Raw genomic sequence first — 23,510 nt, 5'->3', positions numbered from 1 at the left:
TTTGAGGCTTCTGCTGTGCCAGCAGAAATCTGCATCCAAGATAAAGCAGAGGTGTTTTCCTCCTCTTGGAACTCATTAAATGTACTTTACAGAAGCACTTGTCTGTTCCCTTCACCTCAGTTTTCTCAGAGTTAGGAATGCAAATGAACATTCCCAGGCTTTGGGCTTTTGAATTACACCCTTTTCCAGTTTCCTTTTTGATTTCTTGAATGATAAACACATATTTAAATAGTTTGTTCTCCACATCAAGTTAATTCTAAACATTTACAGAAGGAAAGCAGGAATAGAAGCCTGTTTCCTCATACCTGTCAGAATTGTCTGACTGGAAAATAAGCAGACCCTTATGTGGTTAGTGGTTCCAAAAGGCTTTTATTAATGCTTCAAAGCAGATCCATTTGATAAATATACCTTATGTCATTCTGTTGTGCATTTGTGTGGAAATCAGAATGAAGCAGGATGTTTTTAGGAGTCTCAGCATCTGGTAACTGTTTGTAAATATTTGATTTATGCTTCTCTACCTCAAGCGAGTTTTGTTCTAGCAAGCACTGAAGTGAAAGGTAGTGTTTGTATTGATCCATTGAATATGGGATCTGGGCAATATTTTAAAAAATCAGAAATTTCTTCTACTCCAGAGAGAAATTCTTACTGTATTAGATAAAAAAGAGAGCTGAGGAAAATGTTTGTAACAATACATTTTCAACTAAACTTATTCTCCACAAACCAATGAAACAATTCTTCAGTTAACCCACTTGAAACAACTGTGTGACATTTTCCATGAGCTCTCTTGCTCCTAAGATGGCTCTGGTTTACATTATACATTCACATTATCAGACTTCCCAGTGGGGTTGGTTGTTTATGACCAGAAACATTAATGTCTGGTTATGTGGTTGGCAAAACGTGAGCCTGGTGCCTGGAAGAAGCAGCAGGAGCAAACTGGTGGCATGAGGTGCAGTGACAATGTGCCTTCTCTAGGCAGCTGGATAGATTCTGCCTCCTCTCACACTATGATGATGATGTGCTGTAGCTGAATCAGGAAAACCAACTGACTGGGGTAAAAGGGAATGGTTTATTACTGCTGTGCTGGGTCATGGGATTTCTTTCACCTGCTGACAGGACTGCTGGACTTGCTACATGACTTCCAAAAATCTCTGAGGGAAGTGGCAAGCTAAAATTACCTTCAACCCAGTAGAATGTGCTGGATTGTGATAAAGAGAGTCTTGTAGTGAGCTAGGGAGGTAAAAGGAACAATATTGTCTTCATCAGCATTGTGTGACATAGTGAGAATATGGGGATTTCCAACTGGGAAGCACCCGGACCCCTTCGGAGCCTGTGTTCCTCTTTGTGCTCCCTCTGTGCACTCACACAGCTGGGCCTTGTCCTGCTGGGGTTGGTTTAGGACACATTGCACTTCTCACAGCCAGATCTGTGACAGGGCTTTGCAGAGGAGCCCACTGAGAGCTGCTGTGCAGCCCCTGGGACTGCCTGAGGACCCAGCTCCACTCTGAGGTGCTGCCCTGGCAGGTTCAGGGAGGGCTTTGGTGAAGGTAGACTGTTCTTAACCAGAGATAAAAACCAACCCAGCCTTGTAGACTGTGAATTCCTCTTGGATTTCTAAGAAGCAGCTGGGCTGGGGAGAGAGATTGCTGAATAGGTTTGCTGCTTCTGCTGTGCTCAACCTCTGTTACTGGTCACACTTTATTGCTTTTCTAGTCCAGTCTCATTTAGAGATGTATTGAAACAACTTTTCACTTATGGCCAGGGGAACTGAAAGGGGAATTGAAAGACTTACAGTCTGTAGCAGAACAAAAGGAGAAGCCAGTTATGCTGACAAAATAGAAATTTCACTGATTTTGTCAGTTGCAGGACACTGACCTGTAGTAACACAAGTGTGGGACAAATGTGCCTCTTGCTGAGCTCTGAAAATACCGCCAAGCAGCAAGCACATGGTAAAACTGGGTGAAAATAGGTATGCACAAAGGCAGGCTGCTGCCCAACTGCCTTGTGCTCTGGCTCTTCCCCTAATGACTTCAAAAAGAAGTCACAGTTATTGATTGGTTTTTCATAGTTAAAAATACCCCAGCCCTGACTGTCAACTGTGGCAATAGTTCCACCTCCAGAGTACATTTTCCTCATCCTTTCTTCTTCTGCTCCTCTTGGAAGAGCCCTGCAGCCCTACCTAAGGAGTCATAGCAGAGAGAGAACTGTTTGGGAATAGCTACAAGATGCCAGAGTTTCTGGACAGAAACCCTTGGAAATAGCACTCATTTCTCTTATATTGACATGAGGAGTCTTGGTCCATGCACGTGAAGTGAAAAAATGTTTCATTTCTAACTAATGAGTTTCTCCTGCCACCATCATCCAGATAAGATCTGATGTCCCATTGCAAACAGAATAGAGATTTTTGTCTTCCACTCAAAAGCTGAAAAGCTCTCATCCAAAACCCAAAAATCTGTGTACTGTGAGTGAGTGGTCGCTTTCCTCTTTTCTCACTCCCACCCAATTCGTGTCAGACTTTTTCAGTGCTTTCATGAATTCCCACTTTATCTGTGTTTTGCCTGGGACTGTGGTAAGATTCCTCCTCCTCACATTGCCTACAAGCCTGTACAAGTTAATAACCTGCACCTCTCAAGTTGCAAAATAGAACAAGAAGTCCAGCAGTTCCCCTGCTATAAAAAAACCCAGCAGAAGCAAAGACAAATCCTCTGGTGTCAGCACCCTTCATACTCAAGAAGGGCAAACTCTGGAGAGGCTCTGATCAGGGTGTGTTGTTCTCTATCCTCTTTCATTGACTGTTACTATGTGGTTGACTTTAGAGTTGCTTTGACATCCCTGGGACTGGGGCCAAAATGGAATTCATCAGAAAAGACTAGAACTATGCATAATGGGCTTCTTGTCAAACCACTTTCTGCAAAACTCAGCAGAACCTGAGCATGACAGAGAACAGGGGGCTAAATAGGAAGGAAATTGCTAGCACAGATGTTTAATGTGTGGCTGCAAACAGCAGCCTCCCCCTCCCTTTTGTGGAGCTCAGATCATAAAGAATACTCGTGTGCATCATCCAAGAGCATCTCAGCCTTGAGTGATGCTGGACCTGGGAAGTGTGGTGATAGAGCAATACTGTAAGTTGTAATTGCTCCATTTTTGTTTGAATAAAACCTATTGATCCAGGGAAAAGCATATGCCAAACCTCAAGAGGAAAGACAGAGTTGGTTTTAAATAATTTAGAACATTCAACACTTTCTTTTTCTCTTTCAAGTAATGGGGTCAAATTCATTCCTGATCTGCCTCCAATAATTTGAAGAGAATTAAACCATTACTATCATTTATTATTTGTGTGATTGGCACGGTGCAAGACATATCAGGAATGAATGCAGTCCATTATGTTTTTGGATAGAAGTTCTGTCTTTGGATTCCAGTGCCTGAACTTAAGCACTCACTACAGTATCACCTACAGAATAATGTTTTTAGTATCCTGAGAAATAACCTTGGTATGTCCTGAGGGCTTAATTTTAAGGGACCTGAGCTTGCACTCATAGGCAATAGTTGAAAATTACAGTGACAGTCCCCTGACAATATGAAAACTATTTTCTGGGAGCAATTTTTGATCAACAGAAGATTTCTTAATTAACTCCTTATTTAGCAAGTCATGCTGCAGCACATCAGCATATGCTGAGGTTTGTTGGTCAGAGGGCATTGCTGGCTATTTTCCCCTTCTACCTTTTATGCCCTCTCATGAATATGGAGAATCTAATAGGTTTTGGTATTATGGACATGTCTGTCCTTAATAAAAGACTTGCTGCAGTCTGCAAATCTGATACCATCCATTGCAGTCCTCTGCAGTCCTCTGAATTCCAGCAGAAACCTCACTGCCCCACGTCCCCTCACATTTATACACCCTCAGGCAGATAATATTCAATGCAGGAGTTTGAGTTTCCTCATCTTATCAGGTAAATAAACAATGTATTTTCAGGATTTCTGATTTTTTTTTATCCTATGCCCAAAATGTTGATGAATGTATAAAATAACTTTCCACCAGTTTGCAGCATTAAATGTTGTTCCACAGAGATCATCTCTAGCCACAGGCCTTGGTGTGCAGACAAGTTTATTGCACAGACACTCCCTGTGTGCCCATTTGAAAATTTCTTTAAAATTATAGGAAGATTTGGCAATTCACAAAAATTGACTATATCCACATAGGCTTTTCTGACAAAATTAGCCAGATGCAGATGTTTTCTAGCATGTTCTACTGCCACTAACAGCATTGTCCTGGGCTTTTGTTTCTGCAGCCAAAACACCCCAACCCGGACTGGCGCTACTCTGCATCCCTGAGGGCAGGAATGCAAAGGTATGTGTGCTGTTTCTCCAGAGAAGGGGAATTCTGTCCTTTTCCACTGTGAAAAGGACAAAGTTTCTTCTGATGCCCTAGACTGATGATATCTATGCTGAGATGGAAAGCACCTGAGTTCTGCTGCTGTCACTTCCAATCTCTACGTGCTACAAATTCAGTCTGACTTGCATCTTATGCTGTAGAGCTGTGCTGTTCTTTCTTTTTACCTTCTGCTTTTGTATCCATTGACTGTCAAGACATAATTGTTCCAATTATTGAATCATTTAATTGTCATTATATACTTTCTGTTTATTTTAAAGCTCCCTGCAGTCATCAGTGCTGATGTTTCAATAGTCACTCTGCATTTCCATCTTGTTTCTCATTACCATAAAAGTAGCTGTTCCTGCAGCAGGTTTATTAACCACATGCTGCAATCAAGAAGATTAATGCAGTTGAAAGGACTTTTTGAAGATGTGAGATGGATTTTCAAAGAAGGAAAAGTGAGGCTTTTGTCCAAATCTCTTTAGACATCTTTGAAAATCCACTGCCTAATACCGCAAGCAGTCTCTGCTATGATTTTCAGCTCAGTACACTTGGATAAAGAGAATTATACTAAAATTGCATCTGTAGAGCCTAAATCAAACAGTATTTTTGCTCTCTCTGAGCAAATCAGAAAACTGGTTCTATGTTCAGGTGTAATCTGATGTGATTAATAAGATTCCTGTCCAGGTGTAGAGGCAGTTCTGAGGCTGCAGCCATTCCCAGTGGCATCACAAAGTGCAGCATTGCATGGGTTTCTCAGAATTGTTGGTGCAGTGGTGCTGTACCTTTAGCCAAGAGTTTTTATGAGGCTGAAGTCCTAAATTCAGAGTCACACTGTGCTTCATGTGGGTGAGGACGCAGAGTGACTCCTCTGACTTTGAGATGCTGTGTAAAAAGGAATCTCAAGGACCAAAACCAAAGGAAGACAGAGCAAGCTTGACTTTGTGTCCTATTGGGCAAGTTCTTTTCTTTCTTTTATATTCATGCTGTGACTTTCAATTTTTTTGTAATGCATAACTGCAAAATCAATGAACAGTCTGGGGAGCAGGATCCTGAAGAAGGAATTCTGCCTACCTGGGCACTTTATCTGCTGGTCCTGAGTCAGGCATGCTCTTGTGGATCCACATTCCTTTCGATACAAAGTACAAGATCTTATCTGAAGCTACTTGAACAATTCATGAAAAGTAAGAGTTTATTTTAATCCCACAAGACTGATGGGGCCCTTCTGGGAAATTGAACATGTTCCTCTGCTCTCTCACATCAGCTGCCCCGTCCTTACCTGAAATCTCAGGTTCTGAGCCTGTGTGCCCTGCCCAGTTGATGGTTTTCATGAAGTGCTGATTTTTCATAAAACTTGTAGAAATGTGGTGCCCTTGATGTCTGCCACATTTGGATGAGACTGTCCCTTAAGTTCAGCTGGAAGTGTGAAAGAGAGTGTGAAGCCAATGAGCAGAGACAGGGACACAGCCACGGAATCGTTTCTCTTAAGGAACAGCATATAAACATCATGCTTGGTTTTGTATTAAAAATAGCAGATTTGTATTAAAAATAGCAGATTTATTTTCTTTTCCTTCCATGTAAGGTGCAAACTGGTGCTTTTGATGCCCAGTGCTCATGATGTACACTGTAAAATTTGCTGGTTTTGCATTTGAGAAAGTGCATTTCTCTTCCTGAATTGCTCGTGAGAAATGTGCAGTAACCCAGGAAAGTGGGATTTGTTAAAATGGCATAATGACAGAAGCTCAGAACTAACTCCACCAACTTTTTAATCATTTGCCTAATGCTGCTACATCCTAATAGCAAAGATGTGTCACTTCCTTATTAGTGCCTCCCAGTCAATGAGAGCAGTGTCCTGCAGGTGTGTTTGTTTTATAAGTTATTCCACAACTGGGTTTTAGTAAATAATCAAAGGTATTTTTTGCAAGTCAAAGCAGCTGCTTCTCATGCTGCTAACATCATGCAGTACTGTAGGAGTAGCTGCTCAGTGATAAATAGTTATGAACTTCAAAGAGTAGCAGGAAAGGGAAGTGCTGTGAAGTCCAGGGCAGAAGGGAACTGTATAACCCAGGTGTGATATTTGCTTCCCCAGTGCTGTGCATATGGAGGAGGCAGGTGTCCTGCGTGGAGGAGCAGCAGGGCCTGACCAGCAGTGGCCAACAGTCTCCAGTGCTACAGCAGGTAAGGATGTGAGAATCCAAAATATTTGTCAAGAACTGATGTTAATTGCAGTAGACCTCCTAATGCTGCTGGTTACTTTTTCCTCGGTTTTATATCAATGAGTGAAGACCCTCAGATGAGCTCAGCTGGTCAGAGCATGGTGCTAATAACCCCAAAGTTGTGGGATCAGTCCCTGTATGAATTCCCTTTCTCTGAGGAGTTGGACTCAATGATCCTTGTGGATCTCTTCCAACTCGGAATATTCTGTGATCTGGATATAAAGTTCTTGTAAATTATTCTGTGGAATCAAAATAGAATGGAACAATAAAGCATAAAATACATCTTTTTCTTTACTCAGTCTCAGATGAGCACTGGAGATAAGAGTCCCTGATCCCAGCTTTCACCTTCCTTTTGGAGGTTACTGGTTTGTGTAATGGAATAATGGTTCAGTTCTGATGTGTGTATTCAGGTGTGTGTATTCCAGAGCTGGTTTGCCCTCCATTTCAAAAGAACAGTAAAAGTGGGGTAGGAGCTTATCAGTTTTCCCTTTGTTATTTTTACAAAGCCAGTAAGTCTCTTTGAATATCTCTTCTCATTTTACTTTTCTGTGGTGAAATCAGACCTAAATTTTTGCTAGCTATTTTCATTCACCCATACATGAGGATGGAAACTAAAATGTTATTTATTTGTCAAAATAAATGACAAAAAGCATGGTTTAGAATGTAGCTTCATTTACTCTGTCACTGACTGATGACTTCACAGCAGTCAGTAAGAATTGGCAGAAGGTTCTCATGGAGTTTAGAAAAAAAATCACCTGGATGTTTTGTAGCGCAGACAAAAAAATATTCTCACTTTTGATTTTGGAGTAGGAATAATATAGAGACATAGAGGAGCAGTCAGTCCCTGTTTTCAGCCATGTTTCAACCAAACTAAACTGTAAATGCAGTGGATGCCCTGTGTAGAGTGGTGAGCCCTGTATGGCAGCTCTGTGAGCACTCAGTCAGGAATTGACATGAGGAGTGATGCCCATGTCACAGAGGCAGCTCAAATGCTGGGCAGTGGCGTCTCCAGCACCAAAAATGATAATTACTTCATTTAATCTTTTTGGTGCAAATGTTTCTTTCTATTGAAATGAGAATTTCACCTGGATAAAGGGCTGAGGAACAACCTGAGGGTTTGCAATCACAGTTACAACATCCACAAATTAATGGTGCCCAGCAAAACCTGCACTGGTCTTGCAGAAGAGCTGTTTGCAGAAACAGATTTGGGAATTATTTTAATATATCATGAAGCCCTAGGCTATGATCAGCTGGGGTTTGTGTGCCCTTCCTTCTGCTGCAGGCTTTGCAGCAAGACACAGATTTTGCAGAATATGAAGGGTGTGTGACTGTTGAGCTTGCATTTGAAAATGTCACCACAAGAACACTCCAACCTTTGCAAAGGCTTCCCTCAGGCTTTGGCTGCACTGATCATCCTTGACTGAGCGCTCAGTGCTTTGCCTCATACCCAGTTCAGGATGGATACAAACATTCTCCCAGAGGTTTCCATGCTGGTGCTGCCAATTTCCAAAAGCATCTGAATCTAAGTGCAAAGGTAGGGTGGTTCTGTCATCTGAGGAGGTCCAGTGGCATTTGGGTCCCAGAGCCCTGTTCCCCTATCTGGAGTCCTGCTTGCTATTCTATTTTGAGTCTTATAATTTTGGACTTTGGGAACCTGAACTTCTCTTTGTTTGAGCAGCAGTAACCCTTGGCTCTTATTGCTGCTTCCTTCCATGACTCGTGAGGCACTTGTGCAATGAATGCATCCCAGCACAAAGATTATTTTGGTTTTGGGGTCTTTGTCCCCTCCCAAGGGATTAGTGACCCTGATATTACATTAATTAGACTTTTCTCTTTTTATGTTGTGAGTTTCAGATAATATTCTTCTCCTCTCTTTGTAACTGAAAGCTTTAGATGTCCCTGATCCTTAACAGCAAACAGGTGTTTCATGGAGAAATCTCAGGATTAAAGGTTGTGTTAGCTTTTTGAGCCTCAGTACACCACATATTTAGCAAATTACTACCACTGCTTTAGAATCCTGCCTAGAGTTTCCCACAGATATCTCTTTCAGTGCTTCTTTCCTTTTTTGGTTTAGGTTCAAGACCTGTAATAACAAGTGAAGTGTTAAATTAGTAAATCCTTAATTCCTAATATATGGCTGAACTCCAACATCCTTACCCATTTTTCAGCAAATATGTGTTGCCCAAGCAAAACCTGGTCTTTATTTGACTGACAGCATTCCTGTTGACTTTACTGAATATTTCATCCATGCAAAGAACAGTGAATCTGGGTGTGACATTTTTAAAATTGTGTTTGCATCTTCTCAGGCACCAGTCCAACCCATTGTAGGTTTGCAGCTGGAAGTCTTCTGGGTGAGGTGGGACAAGAAGGTTCAAACTCCCTCTGGCTTTGAGTTTAGCTCTCTGGGGCATCTTGTTAGTCCCTCACATGCTATACAATGAGATCAGGGAATGAAGACACATTTCTGGTTTCTGCTCCATGTCCTTTGGCAGTTTTGGCAATTCTCTCAGACTTTAGATGACCACTAATGTGAGTGAACTCTGTTTTTTTGATAACTAACTCAGAATAAATGGAGCTTGATTGGCGAAAGTGGTGAGAGCTCATAACAGAAACTAAGATGAGCAGAAATTTTGCTCTAGACATAAAACACTGAATATTTCTGAATAAATCAGAGTTATGAATAATTCAGAGCTTAGACTTAGTAGGCATTAGACAAATCTATGTGTATTTCTCTGTGCTGCTGGTTCCAATCTACAAAACAGAACTGGTGTAATGCAAATGCTTCAAAATGCATTTTTGTTAGACAAAACCAGTCTAAAGATGCTTTCATAGCACATGTAAGACTCAGGAGAACAGTAAGGATTTGTGATGAAAAACAGTCATGAGAAATTTCAACTCCTGTATTCAATACAGACTTTATATGTGTGCAGTAAATCAGGCACTGGGCCACACACTATATGTAGATAGGGGAAAATAAAAGATTCCATTCAGACAGCTCTGTAAAAGAGGGAAGGATTTAATGATAAAATCTGCATCTGAAATCTGTAAGTGTGTAGGTGAAGCTGTGGGTGAAATACTGGCATCTCTGAAGTCCATGTCAATAGCCCATGGACTTTCAGGAAATTAGGATTTCAGTGTCTGCCCTCGTAAACATGCACAAGAGACAAAATTAAGATTGCTTAGGCAAATACCATCCTAAAATACACTAATTTTTTACTTCTGATTTTGCTGTGGTAACATTCTCCTAAATATATCTGCTATTTCTTTTCCTTTTCTCAGGGAATTAGCTGGGGAGGAGAGGTGATAACACTGTTTTGTAAAGCTCCAACAGGTCAATGTCCATCCTGTGCTGGGGCCCCAGAGCTGGATGCAGTGCAATTATTTCAACCTGTCTGCACTGCCTGGGCTCTCGCAAGGACAGAAGGACAGCAGACAGACCATCATGGACTGGTTGGGAGCATTGCAAGAAGAAATTGTTCCCTGTGAGGGTGGGCAGGCCCTGGCACAGGGTGCCCAGAGAAGCTGTGGCTGCCCTTGGATCCCTGGAAATATCCAAGGCCAGGTTGGATGGGGCTTGGAGCAGCCTGGGATGGTGGAAGGTGTCCCATGGTAGGGGGGCAGAACAAGATAATAAACAAGATCCCTTTACACAAAGCTCTTTGCATCTCATCACCCCAAATCTGAATCTTTCAGCATTTCTTCTCTGAAATTTGTGTGTCGTGCAACTTTCCTGGTTTTATTCTGTTTCTCCTACTCTTCCTTACTTCCTGCCTGTGACCTTCTCACATGTGCCATGCTAGCTAGGGATATGCCTTGTCACACAGTCCCAGGCTGCCCTAGGTTTACCCTGGGAACTACAGTTTCTCTGGAATAAATTTGTATTGCTCTCAGAGGAAGGTTTCTGCTGCAATCACCTGGAATACAGACAAGGTCCATTGATGGGGCATGATATGCAGAGTAAGTTAGGAATTCAAAAAACTAAATGTGAACCAACTGTAAATATGTCAAATAAGCAAAACTTCCTGAAAAATAAAGTCAGTCTTCCTAGTGAGTTTTGTGCTGCTGGTTTGGGGTAGGGTGTTGTGAACAGAACAACTGTGGGAAAACTGTGAAGAAAGGACAGGGGTTCTTGTGTGGATTTTAAGAAAAAATGTCCAAAAATACCTTGATAGGGAAAGAAATCATTATAATTACCCTCTGTTAGTTGTGGCTTTCCCAATTCTCTGTTTCACAGATTAATCTGGATGCCAAGCAAGTAAATTCAATCTGAATATTATATCTGAAAGAGAACTTCATTCCAATGAAACTGTGAGAAGAGATACAGGATGATAGTGCAAGGAAAAGAGATCTGAGCAGAGAATCCTAAGGTCTTGAGAGGGGACACTATTATTTAATGAAGGGATGGGACCACATTTGGGCTAAAAATTATTTATTGCTCAGATAAACAGTCTCAGAGGCTGTGAGGTTTAAGAGAGCAAGCAGTCAGCCAGAGCTCAAAATGGTCACAAGACAATATAGAACTTTCTAATCCAATGGACAGTTGCCACAAAGTTTATTTTGCTTTTCTAACCTATCACCTTTACTTAATTTTGCTGCACTGTGGATACTTTTATCCAACGGGCTTCTGTCTCACGTGCACACATTTGCTTCTATTATAACCTCTAAACTCTTACTTTACTCTATACAACCACACCCCTACATTATAAACCCTTCACCATCTTATTAATACAGTTTTTTACTTGCTTAAGGCATATTCTTACTTACAACTATAGAAAAATAAGTTTATAATTTTTCTGATTAATGTCTGTATATTGTATTTTTACATAAATCCAAGCTTCTTCCAAGGATCAAATTTTTCAGTGTCTGTGGAAATTTCTATCTTTCCATTTCTCACATCACACCAGTAAAATTCTTGTATAGAAAGGTGAGCACAGAGGATCTGGTGGAGAGAAACAACTGGAAGAGATGCTAGAAGGTCTGCAGGAGGCAGATTCCAAGGGAATGGCAGTGTTGATTTTTAAGTGACTACTGAGCACAGGTCACTGGAAAGGAGATTGGCACCCTGGGCTCGGGTAATAGGTTGTGATGAGTGGGGCAGAGAGCTGCACTGCAGTTGTTCTTTTCATGGAATAACCATTTAACATTGTCTGCATCTTTGAGTCAGTGTAACAGCAGCACAGAAGGAATGGAAAGTGTTTTGGGAGGATTGAGTCTCACTGTTAGAACAGACACTGGTCTTGAAATCAGGCAGGCATTACAGGAGAAGCTGTTAAGGGCCCCACAGTACTGTCACAAAGCTCTTGACTACTGAATTAGTCTTCTAAAAATCCAGTTTAAAGAGAAAGAGCCTAAGAAAATAACTCACAGAGTGATGAGACCTGAGTTGTAACATATTTCATATGATACAGCTTTATACTCTGACAGTAAGTAGAGGACAATTTCTTCCTGAAATGTCAGTGAATTTCTGTTCTCCTTCTTCAAATGACCTTCCTCATCTAGAGAAAAAGGGTGTGATCAAGACTCATCAAGCAGTCACTGCAAAGAATGTGCAGGGGCTGAAAGTGTTTCTTTGAGACTGTTAAAGGTTAATTTACAAATAACAGCACTGCTCTGGCTTAGCTTTAGCAGTTCATTGATTAAAGCTATAAAAGATAATAACTAATTAGCAGCCCATAATACAAAACCAGGTTCTTGGTTTGGTGCAGAATGCTGCAGCTGTTTAAAATGGAAGGAGCTAGAAAATGCAGCTGTGCTAGAGCCTCTCTCTATTTTTTAAATTAATAATCAGTTTTCTATGGAATTTCATAATTCCAACCTTCAAAACAAGAAATAGATCGAAAGCCAAATATCAGCCCTAAAATTCGTATCTTTAGTAGTCTAAAAAACACTGTGATAATATATGGAATATTTTAAAGAACAGAAGAGGGGGAATCCAGAACAGCCTAGTTATTTATGTTTCTCCTGAAAATTAGTCTTCAAAACAGTGATTTCATAAATTCCCAAAAGGAAGCTCCTAAGCAGTTCCTAAGAATTTGTAGGAAAGTATCACAGAGATTTGGTTCACAGCCTCTTGAATCATGGAAAAAATCATGCCCTTAAAGCACACTAAAGGAATTCTTTGAAGCTGCAGAATCTATCAGCTCAGTGGTCTGGGGAAGGAAATCATGCCAGCTTACTTGTGTGGATGCAGTGCCCTGCCTAAACTGAAATAGAAATAATCTGCAAGGGCCATATAAGGCTAAATCCCTTTCTTTTATTTTACTTTTAGATTTTGCTCATTGAATTCTCAAGTCAATTCCAGCCACTTGCTGAGACCCTCAACATGATGTACAGTCCTCAGTTTTGCCCCTGCTCCCAGAACATTTTATTTCCAGGACATTCCCTGCATGCTTCCTGCTTTTTGGCTTTGCACTTCTGTTTATTCCATTTTCACTCCTTTCTTGTTACGTCTCTGGTTTGCCATGTATGTACCTCCCTTTTCCTAATTTTTCTTGTTTTTTCCTTTCATCTAATGACTTTGGTCTCTTCCTGCTCATCTGTCCACTGTCTCCCCTCTGTATTGTTATTTCAGGAATATTGAAATGTAGGTCACCAGCTTGGCCCCACATCACCTTTTCAATATTTCATACTGAACTAAGAGTTTTCAGGGATAAATGCTTCTCATTTTGACAGCCTGATGGAAGCTGGAGAGGACTGAGAATTTCAAATGCTTCTTGGACTGAAGAAAAGCATTTTGAAATTCAAAAAAGAACATGTCCAAAATACATATTTTTATGACAGATGCTGTTTGACATACTGATCATTATTTTTTAAAAGCTGATGACTGTTATGACCAGGAACTCATCTGCCTCACCCCATCCAAACTGTGGCTGAACCAGCACTTTGGGCTTTCAATATTTGGAGCCAGGGCTGGGTAAATTAATAGGTTAGTTTAGATTTCTGCTCAGCAGAGTGAGCAAAGAGAGGAGGGGATGATAGATGATATTATACAGAAACTGCAGTCATGACTTGGCTAAAGTTAAATTTACTTTCTGTTAATTTATTTTCCTCTTAGCTGCAAAACCCTCGTGACTGACCTGAAATAGTGTTTGTGATCTTTATCAAGGGCTCCATTATTTTTCAGCAGGGTGTACCAACTAAATGAGATGACATGGATGGGAGATTTAATACCTTAGTCCTTGAAGGCTCAGTGTAAGGAAAAAAGGATAGGACTCATCAGAATTTGGGAAAGGCTTATGCTGGAAGCTTCTAAATTGTGTGGTCTCTTTGACTTCATGTATTTTAATAAGACTTTGTGTTAATTTTGATTCTCAAATAGAATGGTCTTGGAAGAGTTTATGTCTTCATCTGCTGTGGCAAATTCTTGATTTCACCTGCTGCAAATATTTGTGAGAAGAATTTCCCTTTCTCATTAGGCCAAGAATGCATTTGTGCATCTCATGATTTAGTCCAGTCCCTGTGTCTGTGCATCCTTCCTTTGGGATTAGGACCACATTTGTACATTTGTCCCTGACTGGAGCCAGTTGTTGAATTTTCCCAAGTAGAGAACAAGTCCAATTTCTGATCCCCACATGGGGTGATTGTTTCAAAGCAGGTTTCCTAAAGGCAGGACTGATAGCTCCAGCTGAGATGTAAATAACCCAGGGGAACTGCAAAATATCTGAAAGCAGGAATTAAATAAGAGTAAAGGGGGAAAAGGCTAGAGGTTTTCTGTGACTGAACAATATGAAAAAAGTCTTCTGAAACTGTGGGCAAAAGCTGCTGCAGCTCCAGACTTCATCATTTTAAGAAGTGATAAAGAGATTTTACGTAAGCAGTTTATCTGGCTATAATTTCTATATTTAGGCACTGGGAGAAAGTTTAATAGCAATAACTCCTTGTCTATTTAATTCATCCTTTTCTGTAAAAATCTTTTTGCTTCCTCAAAATGGAGGTTAAATTTGCACTGAAAAAATAAAAATATTTCTCATAACTGAGCCAAAAAATAAAAGGGGGGAGCAAATATAGCATTTGCCAGATGATGTGATTAGTTCTTAGACATCTGTTAGGAAATAATTTTATAAATATAATAAAGTCAGATTTTCAAATCTAAGCAACTTTTTCACTGTCTGTTGCTTTAGACATGTTGGTCTGTGATCTTCATAACAATACCAGTGAGTTTGCCTTGTCTGCCTACTGGAAATATTTTGTAGCTACACAGAAGACATGGATTTTGATTCCTGTCTTTATTATTTTCTCAGCAGTTTCAATAAATAAATAGAAAAATCACTCCCTTGCTGCTGTACTACCTTGGGTTGTGATCTTGTCAGAACTTATAAAATAAACAAGTGTTTATCTGGTCAGTACTTCAGGGAATTGATGGTAATCAAATTGTTTCCACTCGAGCTTACAGCTGCTTTATTTTTTCCCTGTTGTGCCTCACTTTTGTGTGCATGCTTTGGGGGTTGTTTTTTATTTCTTTCTCTACTGCTGTGGGCTTAATTTTATTCTGTTTAGATTTTTTTGAAAGAAAATATACTCAAGTAAATGTTAAAATAACCCATGATATTGATGATCCCAGATGAAGTTTAACCCTGTTATCTCTTGCAATATACAATTCGCTATCTGATAGAAAATAAATGGATGAAAGAAGGGTGTTTCTAAGTAATCCTAAGAAATTCTGGTCTGGAATGTATTTATATTGTGAGTAGTGGAAGAAGAAATGAGGTTGAAGGAGTCCAGACCACTCTGTGATATTGAATCTTCCCTTAATGGATGTCTGCCTGTGTGCAGCACTTTGCTGTACACAAGGGTCATAAATGTATTTTTCATGTGTTTATTTTTGTAACCAGGCATTGCTTCAGCGTCTGTTGTTCATGCTGTAGTGTGGCAGTGCCTCTCAGGTCAGATGGTGCTGCACAAAGCCCACACAAACAGCAAAAGACAAGCCTTGCCTTAAGGAACTTGCCACTGACATGAGCAGGGCAGACAAAGTCTGGGAACACAAGGCAAAGGACATGTTCATTATCCTGCTTTAAAAAGAGGAAAAACAGGAAAATTAAAATTACTCTTATCACAGAGTGCTCTGTGGGGATGGTGATCAGCGTCCACCTGGCCCAAAATGCTCTCAGTGCAGCAGGAGGGGATGAAGAGCTTTGTGAGGCTGTTTTGGGGCTCTCCTTCCCTGCTCCTTCCCAGCTGCTGAGCCATGCAGAGCCCATGAGGTCAGGGCTTCCTGAGCACTGCAGTTATTCCTGTTTCCCTGCAGTGCTCACAGGCCCTTTGCCTGTGAAGTCTGACCTTTAGCAGCTCCCAAGCCCTGCTGTTAGAGGCAGGCAGAGGCTGCTGCCTGCTCCTCTGGGCCATTGGAGAGTGACTTTCTACAAGAGTGACAGGACAAGGTGGAATGGCTTCACAATTACAGAGTAGGTTTAGATTAGATTTTAGGAAGAAATTCTTTCCTTTGAGGGTGGTGAGGCCCTGGCACAAGGTGCCCAGGGAAATTGTGGATCCCCATCCTTGGATGTGTCCCAGGCCAGGCTGGATGGAGCTTGAAGCAACCTGGGATAGTGGAAGGTGTCCCTGCCATGGCAGGGGGTTGAAATGAGATGGTCTTTAAGGTCCCTTCCAACCCAAGCCATTCCATGTAATGCTGTTTCTCTCTTGTGAACCTCTCTGTTCTCTTGGCTGTACCCTGGTTTTGCTGAGACTCCAGAACAGGGCTGCCCAAGGCACAGAAAGCAATATGTGCATGTTTTACCAGCACACATTCTGCCTATTTATGTAACATTGACCTGCAGATGCTGATTTTACTCCAAGAGCTAAACCCTGAAATCATTCAGTCATTACTTGTGTGCACTCAGAGGGTGCAATGAGAGATGTAAAACAGCAAGAGCAGCACACAAAGGCTTCCCCTTCATTATGGGGATTTAATTCTCAGAAAATCAAGGCTCTGGCTGTGGAGGAAATGAATCTGAATGCAGCTTCTCTGCTCTTGTCTTATATAATTACAATCAGCCATCCCTAAAAGCATCCCCTCTTAGCATGCACACAACTAGCAAAATAAATGGGTTGATTAGGAAGGAAAAAACCACACCAGAAACCCTTTGTGGTCTTGTGGAAGTTGTTCCTATGTGTTTATGCTGAGAAAAAGAGTGTGCTGCTTCTGTTTGCACAGGGGGATAAAACAGGTTCAGAGATCACAAAGGAGATGTGGTGCAGCCTGGGTGTCCCCATTCAGCATCCAGGGCTGAGGTCAGACACCAAGAGGTGACCAGAACAAACCAGTGAACAGCAGCAGGTCATCCCACCACAAAGCTGTGGAGGCTGGAGCTAGAACAAACTGCCTGAGAGTGGTTTGAATATGAGTAAATTAAATTTTTTATCTTTTTCTTGAGTTGGTTGCTAGGAACAGGACAAGTGCTTCAAAAGAATGATGAGGGCATGGAGTGACAGGGCAAGGGGGGGTTGGCTTCAAACTTAGACAGTAGGTTTGGGTTGCATGTTAAGAAGAAATTCTTTCCTGGGAGGGTGATGAGGTGCTGGCAGAGGGTGCCCAGAGCAGCTGTGGCTGTCCCAGGATCCCTGGAAGTGCCCAAGGCCAGGCTGGACACTGGGGCTTGGAGCAACCTGGGGCAGTGGGAGGTGTCCCTGCCATGGCAGGGGGTTGGAACTAACTGAGATTTAAGGTCCCTTCCACCCCAAGCCCTTCTACAATTTGCTGTTTGTATCCCAGTTCTGTCTCATGCCTGCCTTGCATGACTTCTTTTGGGCTGTTCTGAAAAGGAGTTTTTGAAAAAAGCAAGATTTGCTTCCTGACAAGCAAATCCTGTGCCCAAGGATTCCCAGACTCTTAGGAGGTGTGGGTGCTAGGTGGGATTTGAGGGGCTGCACAGGGAGCTCAAACTCCCTTTATAGGTCAGACCTCAGGTGTATAACACTGAAGCACATGGAAAACAGGCTGCTGTCCTGGCTGGGAGTGGCACTAATTAGATCCCTAATTGTGCAGCTAATCTCCTTAGGCTCACTTAGACAATTAAGGGCAAGAGAGGTCCTCTGCCCTTCTCTCTCTGCTTTTGTCCCTGTGGTTACTTGAGCTGGCCAAAGGATTTTGCCTGAAGTTATGCCTACTTATCCTGTAACCACTCCTCCTTGGCCTGGTGCCTGGGCCTTCGGATAGCTTATTCTAGTTAAATTATTCAAACCTTGAAAAAAGAAACAGTTATTTCCAAGATGCAAGATCTGATCTTCAAGTCATTTCAGCAGTTTTTTCATATGCAGATTTTGAATGCATTGGGAGGCACTTGAAAATGCAGAACACAGACTATGCTTATAAACAATCAGGAAAGCCATGAGCCTTCTTTAGTCCGTTTGATTAAATGTTCTGATACTTTTTTCCACATAATCACTTGAATGTGGTAACTGAGTTTAAAGGAAGAATGTTGTAAGACAGAATAAAATGAAAGACGTTTTGACCAAAGGCAGTGAGTGAAAAATGGCAAAATAAATAATAAACATATTATCATGATACTGAAAGATGCAGAACAAACGATTCTTTCCCCAGTTTTCCTTCAAACACTGCCTGTAGACCTTATAAATTTGCTTTTAAATACCAAAATCCAAACTGGAATTTTCTTTACCAAGGAACACTATGCATTAAACACATCTCAGGATTTGCAAAGTACATTCTCCTCCCTCCTGCTCTCTGCTTTTCACTACCTTGTGCTGCATCTGTGATCCACTATGCTCCCAGGAGCAAGAGATGTCATTTTAGTGGTGAATCAATGTGTGCAGCCATAGTGGGGATGAAGTGGTCATAATTAATAACAACAGCAGCTGAATTGTCCACTCTGCACCATTTCAGACCACTCCTGCTGTCATCTCTGACAGTATAACAAACAGACTCTCATGGTAACAGTGTCCTTTCCAAATGCCTGGAATCAAATGTCTCAGTCAGATGTGGAGGATAAATTCTCTCAAACCCCTGTGACTGCAGCAGGCACAGACCATCAGCGGGAGGAGTGGGCCAGCAGCACTCTGCTGATTCGGTTTCCAGGTGATTTGTTCTCTCAGGTACCATGAATATGTCATCTCTTCACAGGGAAAATTACCTGTTCTCAGTAGATTATGATCTTGCTGCAAATTTATGCTAAGTAGGTAGCAGAGTCTCCCACATGTGTAGCTGCAAACCAAAGAATTAAAATAAATTAATAACATTAGTGTCAGATTATCTGCTTCATTTATTCCCAGACTTTGGTTAGGAGAAATAAAGCACCGTGAGGAACATCACCTCTTGCTTTTAATTGAACTGATTATCTGTGGGGCAAAAAAGGTGACAGAGTTTCTCAAGGACCACACATGCTGCTGGCTGCTCTGGGTCCCTGCCTTTTCCCCTCTGAAGAGTGCAGGTGCAGTTAGACAGTAAAACTATTTTCAGCAGTGAATTCTGGAGGCAGAACAAAACACATTTCTGTTGGTCCACACTGTGAATCAGTGCATCCATCCTGGTGCACAGGCATTCAAACTGCAGCTGAACCTATCTAGAGGTAAATGGAAAAGAGAACTGCTTTACTTCTGGGCTGGCAGGCAAAGTAATTTGGTGATCTTAATCCAGTTCCCCACTGGCAACTTGCCACATTGCAGAAAACACTCTCACAACTGAAACTAATTGGCAGCCCCAGCAGGGAGGCCAGTGGGCTGTGCAGACTAAATCCATGCAGGTCAACTTCTGATCTTCTCTGAGGCATCTTGGCCAGACAGTGTGATGGAAAGCTTGGAGCATTCCTGCCAGCTTTGGAGCTGTTCTCAGTGGAAAATATATTCCCAGCCATAAATACTGATGCTCCCAGTGTTTATTTCTTGATGCATTTTTATGAATTTTGAAATTATAATCTTAAAAGGCTTTAGTGCTCATCAAGGTCTAGAATTAACCTTGTTATTCTTGCCTGGTTTTTCTCCTTTTACCATTCACAGATGGCAAGTTTTCTGCAACAGACATTGCAGAAACTGCATCTGGGTCTTTCATAGCTACGATGTGAGGTCAGCTCTGGCTTTGATCTTCTTTGATGATAGCTTCATTTTAATCTGCAGATTCTCCTTTCCATTTGTTCACTTCCCCTGACCAATTTGATTAAACACTAGCTTAAGAGCTCTTCATCATTTTTTCATGTGGAATAAAAAATCATCAGAGGATGGAATGTAGATAAAAGCAAAATGTAGGTGTTTCTAATCTAGCAGTCAGCCTAGGATTGTACTTTACCTGTGCATTAAAGGAGAGAAGGAGGCAGTTAAAGATTCAGAAATCTCTCTGTGAGAAGAGCTGAAGCAACCCTGGAACTGGTGCTCAGTATAAAATCACTGCTGAATTGGCCTTCAGAGTTGCTAGGAAACCAAAATACAAATCCCTAGTCTGTATTGCACAGATATCATGAGCATGACAGATTTTTGCTGCTCTTCCTCTTTTTTTTTTCCCTTCCTTGGTGGAGGATGGAGAGAAGCTGCACAAACCAGTTTGAAGAAAGCATTAGGAAGCTGATTTCTGTCCTGATGTCTGTAGTCCTACCTGGAAGTAATTTTAATTTTTAGAAAGAGCTGTGTTTCAACTGCAGGAAGAGCTTGCATGCATTTCAGGGAGATTTTGTGTACTAAATGAATGGCTTTATGTAGTTCCCTATCAGCTTTTACCTGTCTAGGTCTCTTCCTGGATGTGTTCAAGGTTGGATGGGCTCAGAGCAGCCTGGTGTAGAGGAGATGTCCCTGCCCATGGCACAGGTTTAGAACGAGATGAGATTTAAGGTCCCTTCTAATCCAGGCTATTTTATGAAATCTTGGGATTTTTTTGTTTTGCTTTTTCTGTTAGTTCTTGCCATACATTCCAGTCCTCTATCAAATCTCCTCTGATACAGAATAAGCTGGTTCACTGTGCCTGAAGAGGTTTGTGGAGGCTCCATTTTCAACTCAGCTGCTGCTGAGAGCTCAGAGTGGCACAAAAGGGGTCAGGGGTGCCACAGACTGAATGGGTGGGGCTGCATGAACAGAGGACTGCTGTGCTTGTAGAGAATCTGACTTGTGAAAACAAGGCAGAAAGAGGAAAGAACAACTGATCTTGTTGTAGAGTTGATGAGAACAGATGATAAAAAGCAAAGAAAGATAAGGACTTTCATTATGTGTAAGTACAACACAAACAATGAAAGAGATACTACATCTAAGAATATTAAAGCATATTATAAGGGGTTTGAGAAGTATATTAACCCCCTGAAAATATTATTTCTTCTAAAATTTATTTGGTCTGAAGTGTATTTATGAACTAGAATGTTGAATAGAAATCTGCTTGAGGAATCTGCGGCACTCAATACATCAAATTTAGAAATTACGGATGAAATGCAGATTAGTTACAGCTATGCTATTACAAATTAGACAAGTAAGAAACGAAAAATCAGGAAAAAAAAGAAGATGAGTTTTTGGTTGACCTTTAGTCTCCTGTGATGTCAATGATGGCATCCCAGGTGGTCACATGAACTTGTGAGCTCAAGCAAATTCTGGTGGAGACAAATGATGTGTTACATTTAATTTGTCATTTCCTTGAGCAGGTAATTAAAGAGATCAGCCGAACTATGTTCACCAAGTTCCCTTTTCAGTGTTAGTTGAGTAGTTTTACCATCACTACTGAAAATGCTGTTTTGCAGCTGGAAGTGGAAATAGCCAGACCCATGACTGTAACCTTTGTCCTTTGCTGGGAAGGACCAGCACTGATCTGGGTATGGAAAATATTTACTCCAAATCTGGATACAGCAGCAATCCAGTCTCAAACAAACCAGGCACAAGAACCCACCTGTAATGTGGAAATGTAGGTTGAGGATGACACCCATGGCATGACTTTGCAGACCCAGAGAGCCTCAGCACAAAGAGCTGCCAGGCATCCAGCTGCCAGCTGGGCAGCCTGATCAATGCCCAATTCCACTGCAGATGGGTTGTGCTGCCAGCTGCAATATCATCAGCAATGCTGATGAGCAGCAATACCAGATTGGAGAACCAGTGTTGGATTAGTGTTGAATGGCTGCTGGGCAATTGCAGAATGAGAGGAAGAAACCCAGCACCAGGAGACTCCATTATCTGGAATTTATCCCAGCAGGCAGAGTCACTCTTGCATGTGGCTGCAGTGTTGCCTGAGCATATTCACAAGAGAAAAGGGAGAACTCATCTGTGCTCTTCTCCCCTTCCCACACCCTCTAAGGATGTTTCTAAGAGTAAGCTGAAGTCAAAACAGAGCCATGAAAACCATTTCATGGAACTACTGAAATGCAGTGGCCATCAGATGCGATAATAGCACTGCAGAAAGAACAGAGTGTGAAGAAAGGGAAGTGTTTTCTTCATTACAATTAGAAAGTAAATCCACAACTAAATAATTATTGTAAAATTTGTGGGTAAGCTGAGAATCATCACTGGCAGCCCACTGATAAAAATGTCAGCTGTTTCCACCATCTGAGGACAAAGTGACCTGCCCAAGGCAGGATTTCCTGACTCTGGTGCCAGGACTCTGTTCTGTCAGACAGAACTGTCTGTCTGTCTTTGCCTCAGCTTTTAGGAGGCACTTCTGGGAGTAAGTGCTTAAGGGCTTGAAAAAGTGTTGATATATGCAGACAATAGAGGAACTAGACATCTAAGTGTCACCCAATGTCACTGAATTACCTTTTATTTGGAAAGATAGCAAGCCCAGAGAAAAATCCTCATCTCACACCCTGGAAGTGGGTGTAGGGGGTCTGTAGCCAACCGGAGTCCTGGAAATGAGGGAAAATCTTCCATGAATGTTTACCCAGAGCTTGCCATGGAAAGTGAGGCTGCTCAAGTTAAGTGATTGTTCTCTCCTTACATGAGCTGACCAGTCATCCTCTGACCTGCATCTGCTTCTGTTAAAAAACTGAAATGCTGAGATTGTGGTGAGGAGACTCTTAATTGAAGACCCCGATTATCTGTATCTTTTTAAATTTTATTTTTAGCTCAATCACCCAATTGATGTCTTTCCAAAATGATATGCATTGCCTAGAAAGCCAAAGAATTTTTTTCTTTCCAAACAATTCATCAGTCTTTGATACTACTGCTTGGGATTTAGGTGATATGCTGATGGATTCTGGCTAAAGTGGGCAGGATTGCATTGGGGTCTGCTGAGGAACAGCCTGGGAGTTGGAGTAAACAGTAATTAAATGTTTGCTCTGCCATTTTGAGTTCATGGCAATAACCTTTCCTTTGAGCTGTGCAGAGCATTATACTTGAGAAGGTCCTTGAAAAGTAATTATTACCAACCCCATGTACAGAGCTCAGTAGTTAAAGATCATCTAATTTTTAAAAAATTTACTTATTTGTTTTTTCTACATCATTAGAGTGGTGATTTATTTTTCTTACTTCCCCCCTCCCCTCCCCTTTGCCCAGCTTTTTCTAATGCCATAGAGATTATAGATTTGATTTTGTTAATTCTGTGATTATGTAATGCTGGAGCAGCTTGTGAGCCTTCAAAAACTGTAGCAGCCATCATGTAGCAGGCATAAAATGAGAGAGCTGGGCATTTTGCACTTCAGAGTAATTCCTGGTAAAAAGTGGAGCTGTGTTAACTCTGTAGTATTTATTTTTGTAAACATTTTGTGACTTCTGGAAGCACAACTGCTCACATCCTGTGTTAGATTGATAGTTAAGGTCAGGTCAGCTACTCAGTGTGTTACTCTTGGAACTGGCAAATAATTGTTCTTGTGGAGCAGAGCTTGCTTTCTGCCCTGCCATGTGCTGAGTTTTTGGCTTTCTGCTCTGTATCTCAAGTCCTACTTTCCCAGGGGAACTGAGAAGACAGGAGATGATTTTGGTTTGAATTGCCTTTATTTGATCTGCAAAGTGGCAGCTGTTGCAGGTTTTTTTTCCATATGGAAGATGTGATCTGAAACTGTGCAATTCTCTTGGAA

General features: G+C 41.4%; 1 protein-coding gene across 1 annotated transcript in view; it reads left to right on the top strand.

Annotated features, from left to right (window-relative positions):
• Window positions 1-23,510, top strand: part of LOC115908828 (protocadherin alpha-C2-like) — a gene marked incomplete at its 5' end in the record, with an annotated part of 49,650 nt that overhangs the window by 6,351 nt on the left and 19,789 nt on the right. Inside the window, 2 exons of the mRNA XM_030957691.1 lie at window positions 4,287-4,345; window positions 6,459-6,547. Of these exons, the coding sequence (XP_030813551.1) occupies window positions 4,287-4,345; window positions 6,459-6,547 (148 nt within the window). The remainder of the gene's footprint in view (window positions 1-4,286; window positions 4,346-6,458; window positions 6,548-23,510) is intronic.

The sequence above is a fragment of the Camarhynchus parvulus genome, chromosome 13, assembly GCF_901933205.1.
Source record: "Camarhynchus parvulus chromosome 13, STF_HiC, whole genome shotgun sequence".
Lineage (NCBI taxonomy): Eukaryota > Metazoa > Chordata > Aves > Passeriformes > Thraupidae > Camarhynchus > Camarhynchus parvulus.
Note: the sequence above shows the minus strand (reverse complement) of the source record. Positions and strands in the feature narration are given on the sequence as shown.